This window comes from Siniperca chuatsi, linkage group LG15 (assembly GCF_020085105.1).
Source record: "Siniperca chuatsi isolate FFG_IHB_CAS linkage group LG15, ASM2008510v1, whole genome shotgun sequence".
Lineage (NCBI taxonomy): Eukaryota > Metazoa > Chordata > Actinopteri > Centrarchiformes > Sinipercidae > Siniperca > Siniperca chuatsi.
Window position 1 is genome coordinate 5,620,495 of NC_058056.1, and position 19,231 is coordinate 5,639,725.

At 40.7% G+C, this 19,231-nt stretch overlaps 1 protein-coding gene across 2 annotated transcripts in view; it reads left to right on the plus strand.

The window, feature by feature from the left end:
- eipr1 (EARP complex and GARP complex interacting protein 1) overlaps positions 1–9,691 on the plus strand; it is a 79,598-nt gene extending 69,907 nt beyond the window's left edge. For both annotated transcript variants that reach the window (XM_044166441.1, XM_044166442.1), the window contains one exon: positions 9,238–9,691. In XM_044166441.1, coding sequence (XP_044022376.1) covers positions 9,238–9,412 — 175 coding nt within the window. In that variant the 3' untranslated portion in view covers positions 9,413–9,691. The remainder of the gene's footprint in view (positions 1–9,237) is intronic.
- The last annotated feature ends 9,540 nt before the right edge of the window (positions 9,692–19,231 follow it).

Genomic DNA, 19,231 nt, shown 5'->3' on the forward strand with positions numbered 1-19,231 from the left:
GCAGGGATATCATCTGTAATGGTTACTATTCAGTGCTTTTCAAATCTACCACTGTCCTCCATCCATTATGGTCCCATTCCCCCTCTCATCCATAACTACCAGCTCTTACACTCAATGACTGACTCTCAGCCACAATTATCAACTCTTCTTCCTAATCACCAGTACTCAGCTTTAGTTTTAACCCTTCCACTACACTTATTGACCCCTCTTGTATGTACAGTACGTGTCCACTCCACAGTACCTGGACACTACATACCGAACTCCTCCAGTGGTTGGACTATTTTCTGACTTTATATGGTTGCTTTTAAAATTCAACAGTTCAATGAAATTTGCATATTTTATTTTATTTTCGAGATAACCAAGCAGTGGCGGCTAGGATTTCTGTTCTTAAAAGTAGTTTTTTTTCAGTTTGGCCTCTTGGTCACTTTGACAAATCACCATCATCGCCAAAGTGATGTTAACATACAGATGGGTGAGAATTTAAAAGGAAAAACAAAGTATAATGTTTTAGTAAGGCGTTCGGACACAACAAGCCTCCAGAACAGCTTTGTTGCCCCGTCTCATAGATTCTCCAGGTCTGTGGAAATTTATTTGTGGTATGAACACAATTCTTCCAAAATATATTCCCTCATGTGATGTTCTGATGATGGTTGTGGTCTTAACATACTTCCAAAATCTCCCATAGGTGCTTAACTGGGTTGAAATCTGGTGACTATGGAGGCCACACGATAATATGTGTTTTTAGACTTATTTGTGGAAACAGCTTCAAGGGAAGTGGTTGACTGATATCTGAGGCCTAGCTTGCAAGCTTTTCAACAAAGCTAACAAGCTAGGCTAACTTGCTTCCACTTGGACATCGAATGCGAGTTACAGTAGCTAGTTACCCATGGTTATGGGCAGTCCTGTAACGTCAGCATTTCGTACATTACACCTTGATTTGAATCACAATATTGTGTAACGTATGGAATTTACATACGTTATAGCTTGTTAACTTCCTGTGTGGCCGTTGGAATTGAAGTGATATAACAAACTATTTTTGTGCCTGCCCACACATATATTGCACCAATCAAATTACAGTACTGACATCTTCCCCTGGAAAATTCTAATATATGGGGCACTTTCATAGCAGAAAAATAAATAAATAAAACTTACATTTCTTTGTTTTAGTGATTACAATTTTGACCAAACACGTATACAAGTCAAAATACACACCAAGGATATGTACAGGTTTACTGATTCCTCACAAAAAAATCATTTTTATTTCAGTTTGACTTTTTCGGTTCTTCACTCACTTTTTTCAGGGTCATTCCAGAAGTTTTGAAATATCATGTGCTAATCATTAAACATATTGCTTGATATGGAACAGGGAAAGTAGTCCCTGGTTAATTAGAATGTATAACAATTATATATATACTAATATAAACAACATTGCAGTTTTTACTTTATCAGATTACCCTGCAAAAATGCCTTGAGTCATATTTTCTTAAAACATTTTTTTTGTCAGATTTAAAAGCAACTTAAGTGCAGTTATGTAGAGATACCCTCAGTTGCCAGTTTATTAGGTGCATCTAGCTAAACCTAATGCAGTCTAATACAAACGTTCTGCAATAAATCTTACATTGGTAAAGTTTTAAAGAGGGATTAAATCAACTTTATGGTCTTTATTTTGGAGGTTGTAGTTGAAGCTGTTAGATTGCATTATACTGATGTAAACGGGGTGGACAAAAGATTAATGACACCTACCAGTATAATGCAATACAACACCTCTTCAAAACAGTTAAAAACAAAAACTGAATATCATATCATAACCTTCATGAAGGTAGGATTTATTGCAGGACTATTATGTTAGACTGCGTTAGTTTTTAGGTGGACCTAATAACCAAAGAAACAACTGAGTCTATTTTCACTGTAAGGCTGCTATAAATATTACCGATAATTCTTTAGGATAACTGAGGCAAGGTCCAGCATTTTGAAGCAACAGTCAAGTGCTCTCAGATATACCCTCTTGTTCTTTTCTTCCCGAATGAATCTATTCGAGCAGAGCACTTGTGTGTTTTTATTTTAGGCTACAGCCCAGAGGGAGCAGCTACTGTCTGTGTGAAACAGTTAATGTGCAAAATAAATCCAAATATGTATGTCACTGTTTTCCCTCAAGACTACTTACAGCAGTGTGTTTGGGAGAAATTTGGGATGGCAATAATGCTAGATCATAATTCTAAAATTTTATTTATTGTCACATTGTTGTAGCAGTGGGAGAACTGTCTCAGCACTGGGGAGGTCGCTATTTGTTTACTGAAGACAGGGAGAAATAGTGAATAAACAAAGTAAATATTCTCCAGTCCTCAGCAGGTACTGGTGTGTGTGGGCCGTCCACAACACTAAGGAGATAAACCGATACAAACAAAGGTTGTTTGTGTGTCAGAGAGTGAGAGAGAGACGGCGTGTTCTGAGTAAAGATCACTCACTCGACAAAATATTTAAATATATCTCTATATCTAAACAAACTGTTATGTATGGAACAATGTTTTTACAGGACGGTCCCTGTTTTGTTTCTATTGTGCATTCGCACAAGGATGCACATGCTCACACGCGCAGGTAAGCATGCAGGTGACCATTGGATAAAGCAATAATAAATATATGTTGATGAGTTTGTCACACCACAGAAAAATGTGTTATTAACCATCCAGCCAAATTTGAATGATTAAAAAAATCACCAAGTAAATAAAATAAGTTGCTCCCTGATCTCAAACACCGGGGGCATGTCCGCTGAAGACAAGGCCAATATAACATTACATGCAGTAACGTTCGCTAGCTTACATGAAAATTATGCTATGCTAATGTTACGCAATGTAAAATCACATTAGGGGGTTTCAAAATTTAGTAGAGTTACTGTGGACTACCTACTATAATTATAACATAAGCACACAAGGCAACTTACACTCATTGGTGGGCACGTACTGCCGACGATGGCACCAGATGTCTGCAGGACGGGAGGATGAAGGCTGGGGCGAGAGAAGGCATAGCTAGCTAGCAACCTGTAGGCTGTAGTAACTAACGGCAATGACTACCACTGATGCTAATGCACTACCACTGATATTATAGTGTTGTGGAGGGGCCATGCTCAGTGGCTCCAGTGCGTCATCCAGCCATGGTTTCAGGCCCTCCCAAAAAATCCTGAACACAAAAATGGTGAAAAACTGTCTAACTCCACAATTCAGTACTACATAGATCACAGTCGTTGTAACATGTTTTCAGCAATCCATTTATAATGTGTTCAGAAACAAATCTCTGAATTTCCTTTTACACAGACTTTAAATTAGGCTATCCGGGGCTCAGTACATGCGTCCCTATACTCTCCCTATTCAAGTTGCCCTCAAATTACGCAAGGGCCCTGCCTCCCCCTTGTGTCAAAGCGGGTGTCAATGTTTACTACTTTGATAAGAGTGAAGTGTAACTCTCCTGGTGGTTACGAAAAGAGAAAGACTAACAAAAGTGAGAGTGAAATACAATTATTTATTACGTTTGATAAAAATGGCAACGGTGTTTATAAACTGCAACTCGGAAAAGATAACTGTCTCGCATGGACATGCGTTCATATGCATGTGCACAAAATTAAACTTGCGCTTTCCAGCAGCACCCTCTGTGGGGACCAATGATGACACTCTAGGCGCACATAATTTTAAAACAAGACAATCATATATTGTCTCTCAGTCAAGGTTTAGTTACAACTCTGGACTAATGCAAGATGGATTGACATTGACTATTGATTAAATATTGAATTTAAGATGTTGATTAGCTGCATACTGGGCAATACAGATGCACATCTCTCAGTAAATAATCAGAATCAGCTTTATTGGCCAGGTATGTGTACACATACAAAGAATTTGACTCTGGTTTTTCATTGCTCTCAATGTACATACACAGAAACAGACATAAATACAGCTAAAAACAAGGACAACAAGCTCAACAAGGTAAACAAACATTAAGCTACTGTGCAAATATATATTAAAAAAAAAACTTCGTCCTTCACCCTCCGCCGGTGGTCTTATCCTTCGAGCTCGGGTCCTCTACCAGAGGCCTGAGAGCTTGAGGGTTCTGCGCAATATCTTTGCTGTTCCTAGTACTGCACTTTTCTGGACTGAGATGTCTGGTGTTCTTCCAGAGATCTGCTGTAGCCACTTCTCCAGTTTGGGGGTCAATGCCCCAAGTGCTCCGATGACCACGGGCACCACTGTCACCTTCACCTTCCAAGCCTTCTCCAGCTCTTCTCTGAGCCCTTGGTATTTCTCTAGTTTCTCATGTTCCTTTTTCCTGATGTTGCCATCACTTGGTATTGCCATGTCCACCACTTTCCTCTGCTGTTTGTCCACCACCACAATGTCTGGTTGGTTCGCCATTACCACTCTGTCAGTCTGGATCTGGAAGTCCCACAGGATCTTGGCTCAGTCGTTTTCTACATATATATATATATATATATATATATATATATATATATATATATATATATATATATATATATATATATATATATAAAGTAAACAGTAAGACAGTTAGTGCAGTGGTGCAGAGTGCAAATGGTGCTGAAATAAATATGATTAATGTAATTTATTAATTTAAAAAATACAAAAATTCTACGTGGTCTTTGCAAGTGATAATATTTACATAAACAATGAGATAAATTTACAGGTACAGTGGATGTTTTTGTCACAGGGTTATTGCACGGGGATTGTTCCTGACACTATGTGACTGGTGTTAACTGTTCATCAGAGTGATGGCCTGTGGGTAGAAACTGTTCTTGTGTCAGGTTGTTTTGGCGTACAGTGCTCTGTAACCCTAACCCTACCAGACTGGAGAAGTTGGAACAGGTTGTCTCTAGGGTGTGATGGATCTGCAGTGATGTTTCCTGCCCAATGATCTTTTCTGCATTCCTGACTATCTGTTGTTGTCTGTTCCTGTCCTGTTTGGTGACCAATCCAAACCAGACAGTGATGGATGTGCAGAGAACAGACTGGAGTAGAACTTTCAGCAGCTCCTTAGGTAGGTTGAATTTCCTAAGCTGGCGCAGGAAGTACATCCTCTGCTGGGCCTTTTTGATGATGGTGTCGATGTTGGACGCCGACTTTAAATCATGGCAGATTGTGGATTCCAGGAACCTGAAGGCTTCCACAGCAGACACAGTGTTGTTGGATATGGTGATGAAGGGCAACTGTCATCTCCACAGTTTTGAGCGTGTTCAGCTCCAGATTGTTCTGACCGCACCAGAGGGCCAGCTGTTCAACCTCCTGTCTGTATGCAGACTCATCACCGTCCTGGATGAGGCCGATGACGATGTTGATCGTCTGCAAACTTCAGGAGTTTGACAGACGGGTCTCCTGAGGTGCAGTCAATGGTGTAGAGGGGGAAGAGCAGTGGGGAGAGCACACACACCTGGGGGGGCGCCAGTGCTGATTGTCCGGGTGCTGGATGTGATGTTCCCCAGCCTCACCTGCTGCCTCCGGTCTGTCAGGAAGTTCAATTCAATTCAGTTTTATTTATATAGCGCCAATTCATAACAGAAGTTATCTCATTGCACTTTTCCTATAGAGCAGGTCTAGACCATACTCTTTGTAATATTAAAGTTAATATTAAAGTTTGTGATCCACTAACAGGTGGGGGCTGGGACAGTGAGCTGGGTGAGTTTGGCGTGAAGGATGTCTGGTATGATGGTGTTGAATGCCGAGCTGAAGTCCACGAACAGGATCCTTGCATATGTCCCTGGAGAGTTGAGGTGTTGCAGGATGTAGTGTAGTCCCATGTTGACTGCATGATCCACTGACCTGTTTGCCCAGTAGGCAAACTGCCGGGGCTCCAGCAGGGGTCCTGTGATGTCCTTCAGGTGGTTCAACACCAGTCTTTCAAAGGACTTCATGACTACAGATGTCAGGGCGACTGGCCTGTAGTCATTTAATCCTGCGATGGAGGGTTTTTTTGGGGACTGAGATGATTATGGAGCATTTGAAGCAGAAGGGTACTTCAAACAGCTCCAGTGATTTGTTGAATATCTGTGTGAAGATGGGGGCCAGCTGATCAGCACAGACTTTCAGGCAGGAGGGTGACATGCCATCTGGTCCTGGTGCCTTCTTGGTCTTCTGTCTCTGAAAGAGCTGACACACATCCTCTTTGCAGGTCCTGAGTGCAGATGGGGAGGGGTGAAGGGGTGGCAGGGGGTGTAGGTGGTTGTTTGATGTCAGAGCGGGTGAGGGGTATGAATGTGGGCATGTCAAACCTACAGTAAAACACATTCAGGTTGTCAGCCAATTGTTGATTCTCTGCATTGTGGGGGGAGATGGTTTCCTGTAGCTGGTTATTTCCTTCAGGCCTCTCCACACTGACACAGGGTCATTAGCTGAAAACTTGTTTTCCAACTAATCAGTGTAGCTCCTCTTGGCTACCCTGATCTCCTTCGTCAGTGTGTTTCTGGCCTGGTTATACAGGATTCTGTCCCCACTTCTGTAGGCCTCCTCCTTGGCCTGACAAAGCTGCCTGAGTTTTACCAGGGTTTATTGTTGTATGTGCTGAAGGTTTTAATCGGCACACACGTCCTCACAAAAACTGATGTAAGGTGTCAGAGAGTTCATCCAGGTCTGTGGCTGCAGCCTCAAAAACACTCCAGATTACAGTCAAAGCAGGCCTATAATTCCAGCTTTGCCTTGCTGGTCCCTCTCCTCACAGGCTTAGCAGATTTTAGTTTCTACCTGTATGTCGGGAGAAGATGAACCAGACAGTGATCAGAGAGTTCCAAAGCTGCATGGGGGACAGAGCGATAGGTGTCCTTTAATATAGTATATAAATGGTCCAGAGTGTTTGTTTCCCTGTTGGGACACTTAATGTGCTGTCTGTATCTTGGCAGTTCATGGCTGAGGTTTGCTCTGTTAAAATCCCCAAGAACGATGAGCAGGGAATCAGGATGGTTTTTCTCCACATTAGTAATCTGGTCAGCCAGGTAATAACCATCAATTATTCAGCCAAGCCAAAGTATAAATAATAACTTTATATTTGAAAATGTATAAAAGGAAATCACACACTGTACAGGTTTTATTTTACTATTTTGATGCTATGGCTGCAGCCATAGCTAGGCTATAGCCAAAGCTAATTGTATAATATTGTGAGGTCTTCAAAATTAAATAATTAAATAAATAATAATAAATAACAATAACAACAATAAATAGAAATTATTTATACTCAAGTAAGTAAAATGTTATTACCAGGCAGCTGAGCCAAAGCTCAGTGTTATATTTATTATTATTTTCTACATTTTAGATTTTCTACAATTTATTATTTATGTTAATGTTAATATTCACTTATCATAAGATTCTACAGAAACATTTTTATTCAAAAAATGTTGTTTGTTTATTCCTCATTCTGTTCAGTATAGATTTACTTATTCTGAGACCGATGAGACAGATGGAGCAAAAAGGAGGGAGGATTGAAGTGGGAGCACTGGGGTGTCAGGTGTGACTGTGTGGCAATGGAAAATGGTTTACATGGCTCACGGATCAGGTAGGAGGGCCCCTTAGGAGAATTTTGCTTAGGACAGATGGCAAGGTAGTAGAGGTGGGCAGTATACCGGTTTCATCACCGTCACCGGTGTCACGTTCTTCCACAACATGGATTTTGCAATACTGTCATTACTGTGATAAATGTTTTAGCATATTAAAACGAATGTGCTTTACTGTGGCTGCAATAGCATTCAGGTAGAGGGGTAGCACGTACTCTTAGAACTGGAGTTACATCCAGTAACTTACTTTTTGATATTTGATACAGATGCACAAGAGAGTGCATTTACAGAAAGGTTTAATGTCGTCAATTGTTGTAATTTTGCGCACAGCACTGCCAACAGTATCTAGAATGACTTTGATTAGCGTTTTAGAGTTCAGAGCAGAGGGTTGTCTGCCCTTGTTATATTTTATTTACAATTTGTCAAATGATATCAATCAAATTTTATAGTCACCCATGTGCACCCATGGCATACCTGAAACCACAGAGCCGCCCGACATAACAAATCCCAATTTAACCCCTGAAAGTGACATAATACACATTCCCCCCACCCGTTTCACACTATGCTGCTGCTTGACAGTTGATGGTAATGCACAAAGTAATGCAGCAGTGCATCCTCAAAGGCAGTGAAAAAGAAGACTGCAAGCTAGTAAACACAAATGTAAACAATGATGATTTAAAATTATTTTTAACAATGGGCTCTGCAAATATGTTATGAGGAATGAAATGTATTCAACCCGTTTTTGGTAGACCTCAAGGACACACACAATGCATTTTGAAGAAGAACAGTGAATGTAAACATTACTTTGTTTGTTTACTAGAAAATTCCACAGGGCGGGCACCATTTCACTTTTATTGTTTTTGTTTTCACAAAGACTATGATTTAACTGCACTATACACACCTTTTTAAATTACTCTCACACTAACATTGAACTCTTAAGGTGTCAGTATGGTTCAGTTAAAGTGCTTATCAGTTGGTTGAACCCCCTCCCCCCACACCATTTCAATGTAACTGGGCGGGCTGCATCTGACAATCATGCCCATTTTATGCAATGATTGGCCAGGTGTGCAGAGGTAAAAAAAAAAGAAAGAAAAGAAAAGTAGAATTAGTACAATTACTTCTGTTACTTCATCGAGTGCAATACTGTGAATGGAGGAATTTGAGGAAAGATTCCACAAAATTGTGTGCTGTTATCCCCATTTCAATGATTATCGGGTCTCGCTCCTCTCTATGATGGCAGGACTTTTGTTCCACCTTCAGGTATGGCCACCCAGAACAGCTTCAAATACTTTCGCCTTCAGACGTGGTCGGATGACACTTGATGCAACTAGCTCCTTCTGGTGCTGATGGTGGCTGGTGACCTGATGATGCTTATTTCTATGGATTCCATCGAACACTGTATATTAAACAAATATTTAAGTTACATAAACTTAATGTAGGTTGTTTCATACTGCGTTTTCACATTTTACATTGGCTGTATAATTAAAACAATAAGAAAAAAGCAACTGTGTCATTAAAGTTGTGTATTTAACATTAGCTGACATTAGCCAATTTAGTCTTTGCAGTTCCTCCATAAGTTACTGGTCAAACAGAGACCTGCATGAAGTCTGGAAAATGTGATGCATTCCTCTTCTATTTTCAATAGCTCACCCCTATGTGTTATGTGTGTGTGTGTGTGTGTGTGTGTGTGTGTGATTCAGGGGTAAGGAGCCCCTAAAGGACAGCGTGGTGTCCACCTATGAGGAACATGAAGACAGTGTGTATGCGGCAGAGTGGTCGTCGGCCGACCCCTGGCTTTTCGCCTCACTCAGCTACGATGGACGCCTTGTCATCAACAGGGTCCCCCGCGCCCTCAAATACCGCATCCTGCTCTGAGATGGTGGGGAGGGACAGGTGATCTAAATGTGTGTGTGTGTGTGTGTGTGTGTGTGTGTGTGTGTGTGTGTGTGTGTGTGTGCAGTACTACAAAAAGCTGCTAATAGACATTCCATTACATCTTGGCACAGTAAGCATGCTGTGCAAGACACTGCAAACTGTATGTGAAGTCAGCGATGGTAAAGACTGTGTGTGTGATATAAATATACTGTTCCACTGACCACTGTAAACTAAAAAACTGTGCTGGCTATCCCAATTAAAGTATATAAAAAAAACAGACTCCTGGATAAACATTTGACATGGTGTGCTTCTTAAATGTTGGCAGCAACCTCATAAGAAAGGAACAAATACACAAGAAACATCATTTTCTGCATCATAGCATGAATTCACAAAATCAATTTAATTTATATCCAATTTATAACAAAAGTTAGCTTATGGATCTTTTCCTAAAGAGCAGGTCTAGACCGTACTTGGTGTTATTTACAGAGAACAAACTATTCCCACCAAGAGTAAGCACTTGGCGACAGTGGAAAGGAAAAACGTCCTTTTAAGAGGCAAAAACCAAAACCATTGTTTTGTACCAGGCTGTAAACATGTTCATTTCTGCTGTAAAGTTGGTAATTTTAACATGGGGGTTAATGGGGATTGACTTGCTTTTGGAGCCTGCCATTCGAGGAACTGCAGTTTTTGGCACTTTGCGTTGGCTTAATTTTTTAACCCCGGAACCAACTCCTGAGAGAAATATCTGGCTCTTTAGTTGCTACTTTAGCTGCTACTCAGCTGCTGCTTATTAGTTGATGTTTCACTATGTTCACCAGCTAGTCAATAAAATGTCAGAAAATTGTAAAAAAAGAAAAAAAAAAGAAAACAACAACAACAAAAAAACACACAATTTATCAGACCTCAAGGTGGTGTCTTCCAATTGCCTGTTTAGTCCAACCGACAGTCCTAAACCCAAACATATTCAAAGTTACAATTACAAAAGCAGAAAAATCCTACATTTGAGAAGCTTGAACCAGTGCATGTTTGGTGTTTTTGCTTGATAAATAATAATGATTAATCAATTATCAACATTGTTATAGATACATTTTCTGTTGATCAAATAATTAATTGATCGACTAATTGTTTCAGCGATTTTACTAGAAGTGCTGCTGTCAATACAGTCTTAAAGGGCAAAGCAAGGTCCGAATGTTAAACCAAAAAACAATTAAAACATACCAATATATGTGTACACCGCACATCTGGCCACACCTGAGCAGATGACAGAAATGACCTGCTGTGACATACAACGTTCAACCTATGCAGAACGCAGAGTGCAGCACTTGGTTTCTGTTGTTGGGTCTTTTGTATCCTTTGTGATATGTACTGTAGCCTTAATTAAAACTGTAGATTTACAGTATGTTGACCAGGAATAACGAATTAACTACCTACCTACTGTGGATTTTCTCTACCTTCCCCATCTCATTCTCTTTTCTTCTCCTTGTCCTCCTTTATGCACCCCTCGCTCTTCATTCTTCTCTTTCCCTTTATCACTATGCCCACTTCTCCCTCCCCCTCTCACTCCATACAGTGTGTGTTGAGGATGGTGGATAGTGACAGTCCGAGCCTCTGTTATGGCAGACACCATTGACAGGCCTTTTAATTGCAGCTTGACTCTATGCACCACACTCTCTCTCTCTCTTTCTCTCTCACTCACACTCTCTCACTCACACACACACACACGCACTAGTTCCAAGGGAGGGACACGGGCACTTCATTAGCTATGCCAGTTGGGGGAGGCAGTGCCATGGCTGAATACAAAGTATATTCGGCTATCTAATCAGAGAAGCAGCTCTCTCTCACACACACACACACACACACACACACACACACACAAAGAGCCACACACACATAGAGCCCTTGTTACCCTGCAGTCAATTATTGAGAGGAGGGATCGGGGTGGAGATACAGAGGGATGGTGAGTGCTGAAAAGGTAATCGCTGAATCTCACCCATCTAGAAACTTGTAATGCTTGTCACAGACATGCACAGACACACACATACATGCAGCATTCATTGTCACTTCTCTACCGTCTTCTGGGCACCAGTATATGAAGAGATGTGAGGGTGACAAGCATGCGTGCCAGGGCATTATGTGTGATAGAGTATGTGTCAGTGTATGCATCTATATATGTTGTATAGAATATCATATTAAAATACAAATGGTTGATTAGAAAAAGCAGAGATAGAAATGTTCCCATCTTTTACAGAATATCCAGCAGCTGATATAAATGACTGATTATTCAGCTGATATGAATGCAGCTTCGTGACCAATCAGTCAATCCACTTGCTAATAACTAATTGCTAATTGTATTAAACATAAGTAGCTAAAGTAGAGATAATTGGCATGCAAGCAAAGTGCATTCTCTAGAAATAACCATGTTGCACAGTGGCTATTTCTAACCTGACACACAGTGGATGTAACACTTATTATATCAAAGAGACTTGAGACTTGACTCAGACTCTTGACCAGAGACTTAAAACTTGACTTGGACTTGCATAAAATGACTTGTGAAGATCTCTGGCCCGCACACACTCAAAAATATTAAAACACAAAGTAACTTTAAGTTTATTGGCCAAGTAATTTTTTAATGGAGTAGATTTTCGGTACTCTACCCACCATTGCCCAAAACACATTTTCATGCGCAATGAGTGCACGAGCAGAGTGCACGCATGCAGGCAGGTAGGTAGGTAGACAGACAGACAGACAGGCTTATTACAGGCCTGCGACAGCCACAAGCTCACAATATTTGCAGATCCTCTCATCTTTATCGACACCCTATATTTTCTGGTTTCAGTATGTAGTGGAAATATAACACATCTTATCCACAGTGCAAATTTTATTTAACCTATTTTTCATATTTACAATCTTTTGTTAAATAAACAATAGGTTCTTAATTCTGGCTTTTGCCAAATCTTTGTGCATTTTTGCAAGCACTTACCCACGACATGCTATTTCAACAACTCCACTTGTCTATTTTAGATTAAATCTTCCTTACATCCATGCTCCTGTAGTAAAACAAATATTTCAGATGTCCATTTGCCTCCAACGGAAGAATTCATGCTAGCCTTCCATTGTATCTCACAGGAGTCCTCCAGTGACAAAATAATGAACATGTGCACTTTTTTGGAAACTTTTATTGCCCTGTGTCCCTTAAAGGCAGAATTATGTATAGACTCATACAAAAATAATCCCTCTCAATCATCACTTACGGCTCTCTGTCTGTGTCATAAATGTATCTCCAGGGCTGGTACAGCGCTAAACCGAGGTGTGGCAATAGGTCAGGTCTGAGCTACACACACACGCAGGGCAGAGAGCAGCGGACATGCTTTAGAACGTAACCGCCGTGAAACAATCTAAATAATGTTTTATTTCTCTGATTCACTGCTTTGTTCTCGCTAACGCCACTCCCTCTCTTCAGTCATTCTTTAGCTCTCTCTCTCTCGCTCTGAGCTGGGGAGGAGGGGCCAACTTTGAATCATGTGTTTACAAACAGCAACCGACAAATCCTACTTATTCTGCCTTTAAAGCAAGAGAAAACAACGTTGATTTATTATCAACTTAGAAAGTTAGCTAATTTTATGGCAAACGTGTTGGCAAACAGTTGCAATTTACACATCCAGCAGACACGGAGTAACATTAGCATTCATTTGTCATGTTTGTGTCCACGTCACAAATGTACATTAAGTCCAATATTCAATCTCCTAGCTCCATTCTGTCTCTGCCAACTCCTGAGAAAAATGTCTGGCTCTTTAGCTGCTTAAATCTCCTCTACCAGTAGCTGGTGGCTAACTTCGTCTCACCATTTGGTGCTGGGCAGGTAGTGTGCAACGAGCTAAAAGAGGCTAAAAGGCTCTGTAGAGCTGAGTGATGCCTTACAGTCCTTTCAAATTACATGTAGTCATTTGATCCATTGTTAATATAAAAATATTAATTAGTGCAGTTTTAAACATAATCTTAAAAAAAGACAGACAAATGTTTAATGCAATTCTCACTAATGCCGCTCCCTCACTTCATTCATTCTTTAGCTCTGTATGTAGAATAAAACATTTCTCTCAACTCTTTGGTTTTCCTATAAAACTCCCTTAGGCCCCACTTGCAGTGTGTGCTATAACTGAAGCACCATATAAAAAGGACATATGTTCTTTTAGACAGAAGCCAAGACATCTATGTAATGGTCGTCATGGGTTAGTCATTGCAAGCATGACATCTCCTTTCCCATCCCGAAATACCCACATCCTGCTGCTGCGTCATAAGAAATCCAGCATGTCGTCACCTGCAGGTCGCGTCACTGGAGCGCTTTAGGTGCCAGCCACCCGGGCTTCCTCAAGTCATGAACCTCTTGACCTGGAATAAGAGATTGTTGAGTGTTGTTGTGGCTCCTGGCAGCCTCACGTGAGTTAGTGCACTCGCCTGGGAAGGCAATCGCATGAAACTGAGAGAAAATTACTGAAATATTTATGTGGCTGAGAAATAGGATGTTGTTTTCCTAAGCAAAGAGAGGGACATATTACTTGAATATAGTTTTCACTGTGTGGATGCAGTTTGTAGAAAAATTATGGAGGCATCTCATATTCTAGGCTAAAATGAAATTTATGAGGAAAACACCACAGACACAATCTATTAAATGTATTATTTCAGAGATCAGTGGGCATATTTATTTATTCTTTCCATTGTCTCTCTGTAAATGCCATTGATGCTGCCAGCTGTTTCATATATTACTATTTTTTTACTCCATCACCACATATCAGACATACATATACACATAAAACTCCTAAAGGAGAATGTCCGGCCATCTGTTCGGGACCTGAGGAGAACTTGGGTTCTGCAACAGGACAATGATCCAAAACACACCAGCAAGTCCACCTCTGAATGGCTGAAGAAGAACAAAATGAAGACTTTGGAGTGGCCTTGTCAAAGTCCTGACCTGAATCCTATTGAGATGCTGTGGCATGACCTTAAAAAGGCAGTCCATGCTCAAAAACCCTCCAGTGTGGCTGAATTACAACAATTCTGCAAAGATGAGTGGGCCAAAATTCCTCCATAGCGCTGTAAAAGACTCATTGCAAGTTATCGCAAACGCTTGATTGCAGTTGTTGCTGCTAAGGGTGGCCCAACCAGTTATTAGGTTTAGGGGACACTCACTTTTTCACACAGGGCCATGTAGGTTTGGATTTTGTTTTCCCTTAATAATAACAACCTTCATTTAAAAACTGCATTTTGTGTTTACTTGTTATCTTTGACTAATATTTAAATTTGTTTGATGATGTGAAACATTTAAGTGTGACAAACATGCAAAAAAAATAAGAAATCAGGAAGGGAGCAAACACTTTTTCACAAGTGTTTGTGTAATGTCTTGAATGGCGGTAATTTTACCTGAGGGTCACCTGGGTGTCATCCTCAAAGGGTGGAGACAGAATTGGATTCAGCTGCTGTGGAAATGAAATAAAAAAAATTTGATTTCATTTAATTATTTATTCATGTTGGCGATGCAATATGGAGCCACCTGGGGTGTTTGTGTGTGTGAGCGGGGGTTTCAGGTGATTATTACTTCGGAGAGTTTCACTCATTTGCATGGAGGAGAATTTATGTGACCCCTTGAAATGAAAATTATGCACAAACACGTTGCTCTCTGCAGGAAAAGGAGAGGGAAAGACAAAGAAAAGAGTCACTGATAGCAGGAGAAGGGGGACTTCAGAGGTCTGTAGAAGGCGCCCATGGTAGGGGAAGAGAATGGTATGACCAGGAAAGGTATGTTGAGGATCGTGTGTGTGTGTGTGGAGGAAGAGGGAAGCCTGACCAAGAGTGTTTGGTCCTCAATGAGGTTGATGGTGAGCTTAGAATCACGCAGATCCAGCATTTATGTTTATGTTCTTTAATGCATGTGTTTTCTTACAACGCTACTTACTTTACTGTATGACTCCTGAGCTGGAAGGGATTCAAGACTTGTTCAAGAACACTCTGGTAAGGCAGAAAGTTGCCAACATGTGCCAGAAGACTGGTATTCAACCCACGGCATTTGAAAAAATCAAGAGATAAGATTTACAGTTCAAAAAGCCTATAGAGGACTAAAAATAAACAAACCATTTGAAGTGTGCTGGGATTAACTGTACAATGGAGTAGGCCTGGCAAAAAATATGTTAAATGTTAACCTACTTACAGCCAAAGTGTGCTCTTTGTTAGAGAATTTCTCCAGCTCTTAGCGCTGTAGCAGTGGAAGCCCCGATGAAACACGGTCCCATCACTTTTGATGTTCGCTCAGAGCGTGCAAGGATAGCTACTTAACCACCCCCTGTACTCAGAGAAAAGCTCTTGTGTGTTGTGAGCTACTTATATACTGTCCTATCGTTTCTGCAGGAGATGATAAACTGCTTTGGGAAGGGGCAGACAGAGACTGTTAAGCCATCAGTGAAATTACAGGAGGGGTCTGTATTTAGTGTATGTTTTTCAGGAAACCCTCCCAGTCCAATATGTCTTTTTTTCAAACCTCTGATTGATTTGCATATGTTCTCTGCGTGCTATGGGTATCCCAATACTTTAAAACTCTCAGGACCTGAGTAGTACATGTATTAGCGCTTACAGATTTCCACACCTTATCTAATGTCTTTACAAAAGCCACACACGCTGACAAGCTCTTTCCTTTTTTTACTCTCCACCATGCTATTAGAGACGCTCATTGGCAGAGTTGTAGCCTTGGTGCTTCATATCATTCAGCTGACTGACCTTCCTTTCTCCCGGGGTGAAAGGGGACCACAATGGACAAGGTGCTATCGTGATGCAGCATGCACCCAGCTCCCTTCTCCCACCGCATTGTTCTTCAATTACCGGACAAGCACATGGGGTGAATCCAGCGTTATTTATGGGCCCTTGCCACCACAACACACATATAATTACCTCTCAAAAACCATAATTGTACTCATTTCTCATGTCCTGTGTGGACATCCACTCCTATGTCCCCGTGGTGTCTCCATGGAGATGGAGAGCCAATTGCCATTGAAGGACATCACAGATTGCAGGTCACACTTTGGATTGTGGTAGGTATTTGATTATGTACATTGGACAGCAGAATTCAGATGGATCTGCTTGTACATCCCTGTCAAAGTTAATTCATACGTTTTCTTTTTTTTAATTTTAACTCTTGAGCAGATACTGTGAAAGGTGGAAAAAGTAAGTAAAGACTACTGTTATTTATATCTCTGTTGCTATGAAAATGTAATTAAGGTACTGTCTTTTGTGTCACTTAAGCAGTAATTCATTACTCCAAAGACATTTGTTGAATTGAAATCATACAATCCAAAAACAATTCTGTTTTACCTTGAACCAAATGAAAATGTATGCAACATCCTCCTGCTTCAGCTTGTGACTCCAGCTTTTGGATGTGAGGCTGACTGACTAATGATTGAAGTAACTGGTGAGTCCGTCACTGGCGTCCTGGCAATACAGAGTGACAGTTTGTATGTGTTTGATCAATGGTGCATTGCTCGGGGACAGAGCGAGAGCAGGGGGCTGTGGCAACTCTCAAACCTCTTTGTCAATCAAACAGCCCATGAACAGCACCCCATGAAATCCATTAAAACCAATTTAGCCACAGCCGTACAGCTCGGTGCTTCGTGAACACTCAACCCATGGTGAATTAATGATGGATTTTCAAAACTTTAGTGGTTTGAGTTGATTGCTGAGTATTATTTCTACAACCTGGTGTGTCATTCATTATTATGTGGTGAAAAGGGCTCTCAGTGAGGGATCATTCAGTGCAGATTCTATCCACCCTGATCTCATGTTAAAAAAAACTATTTTTTAAATGTCTGTTTTTCTTTTTTCTTAGCTCTTACAAAATGATCCTGTTTTTGCTGCAAGTTAGTGAGGCACCTGACTGATTGATTAAAGGAGTGATTTTCCTATAATTTTTCCCCTAAGGTTCTTCTGCCTCAAAAAGAATCAATATATCACTGCTTTTGGACTGTACTGACACCTAAAATTTATTTAATTAGTTAAAAATGTTATTTACCAATCTACGAAAAAACTTTTACATCACTCAGAAGTCTATCCATCCATCTTCATAGTAAGAGGTTTTCACAGATCTGACTCAAAACAGGCCAGTGGAAGGTCTACCAGAACCAGATGTGCATAAATCAACTTGGATTTAATTTATTACATATTAACATACAGACCAAGGGTTTTGGATACTAGGAACTGAGTGGACCCTTGACCTCTGCTCCAGAACCTTTAACCATAAATAGGAAACACCATGGCTCACCATCATCTCCTGCTCTGTATATTTGAAATTTGTGTGCCATTGTTTTAAACATTAGAATGCTGTGAATTTTTCATTCCTCCAAGAAATTCTGCAGAATTGCTTACTTACAGAAAGCCCATGACCGTGCCATGAAGCACTAGCAGATTTTACAGTGGAGCAGCCCTGAGCCCTTGTGGACTTGCTGGAAACACGTATCAAAGTCTGAATTCATAAAGTACAACGGACACCAGCTGCATCATGGAGTGTCATGTGATTAGACGGGAACCAAGAAGTAGTCAGGATACAAAGAGCAGGATCAAATTTTGAGCAGGAAAGTTGATCTGTCAATTATTGCCTACAGCTTTAATAATTATAAAATTGTCCATTCATTGTTTATCAGGTTAGCTGCTTTTGCAGGTTCAGAAACATCTGGAGACATCTGGTAACACTGGAGGAGAGATGCCGTTGAACACTAACAAAAGATTTTTTTCTCTTCTGTGGCAGTAACAGGGACCGGCTGGGATAATAATTCAGGACAGGAATCTAACATCAACCCAGGCCAAGCTCCACACATTCACAACAGACCACGTATACTGTCAGCGTTTTGTTGAAATATGTTAACTGTTTATACCAGTAACATATCTTTTAGCTTTATTACTACACCCAAATACTGCTTCAAAAGACATCCAAAATAGTTTAAAACAGCCAAGTGTCTTCAGTTTCAAGAGTTAGTCAATTGCACTTCCATAATTAAGGCTACATAATTTTTGTGCATTTTTGAGTGTTTTGCACCTGGCATTTCCTCGGAGCGCTGACTGGACTTGTGTTGATCATCATGAAGCTCTGGTAGCTCTAAGTAACTGTAGATACTTCCGTCTGACGGAAAAGAGTATGTCTTTATTTTCTGTATTATTTCCATGCATACGCATCGCCTGCTTTCATAGCATGATGTGTTGATGCCATTTATTATTTTTTTTAAACAGAATTGACTCGGGAAACGTAGTTGTGATATGATATGCTGAGGGTGGCCCTGCTAGTATGCTTTTTTACTTTTTATAACACTAACCACGTCCTTTGCTCATGAACATATCTGTAATTTTGCAGCATTTAGCTACACTTTCCTCCCGGGCTTTTCTCCTTTTAATACGTTCCCTCTCAGCTCCACCTTTTCTCTTTTTCTCCTTCTCTCTTTCACCTGTGCTATCCATTTTTTCCCACCCTGCTCAGCCACGCACATTCCACACTGGTGACAGGCAGAGATCAGGTTAAAAGTAAGCAGGGTGGCTGATGTTCTACAGGTCTGAGTGAGTGTAGCTGCTCCATGTTGTTTTCTCTTTGTTTATCCATTACACTGCCCTTACTCTCAGTCCGGGCCTGGGCAGTAAACACAACACATGTGCCCTCTGATAACTGATAAGCGACAGTGTTGCCTTTCTAGACATTTAGGACTGACTAACAGTAATGTTAACCACTCTAAACAGCATGGCTACAACTATGTACTGGCACTCACACACTGGGAGAGCCACCACTAGACCAACTTCAAC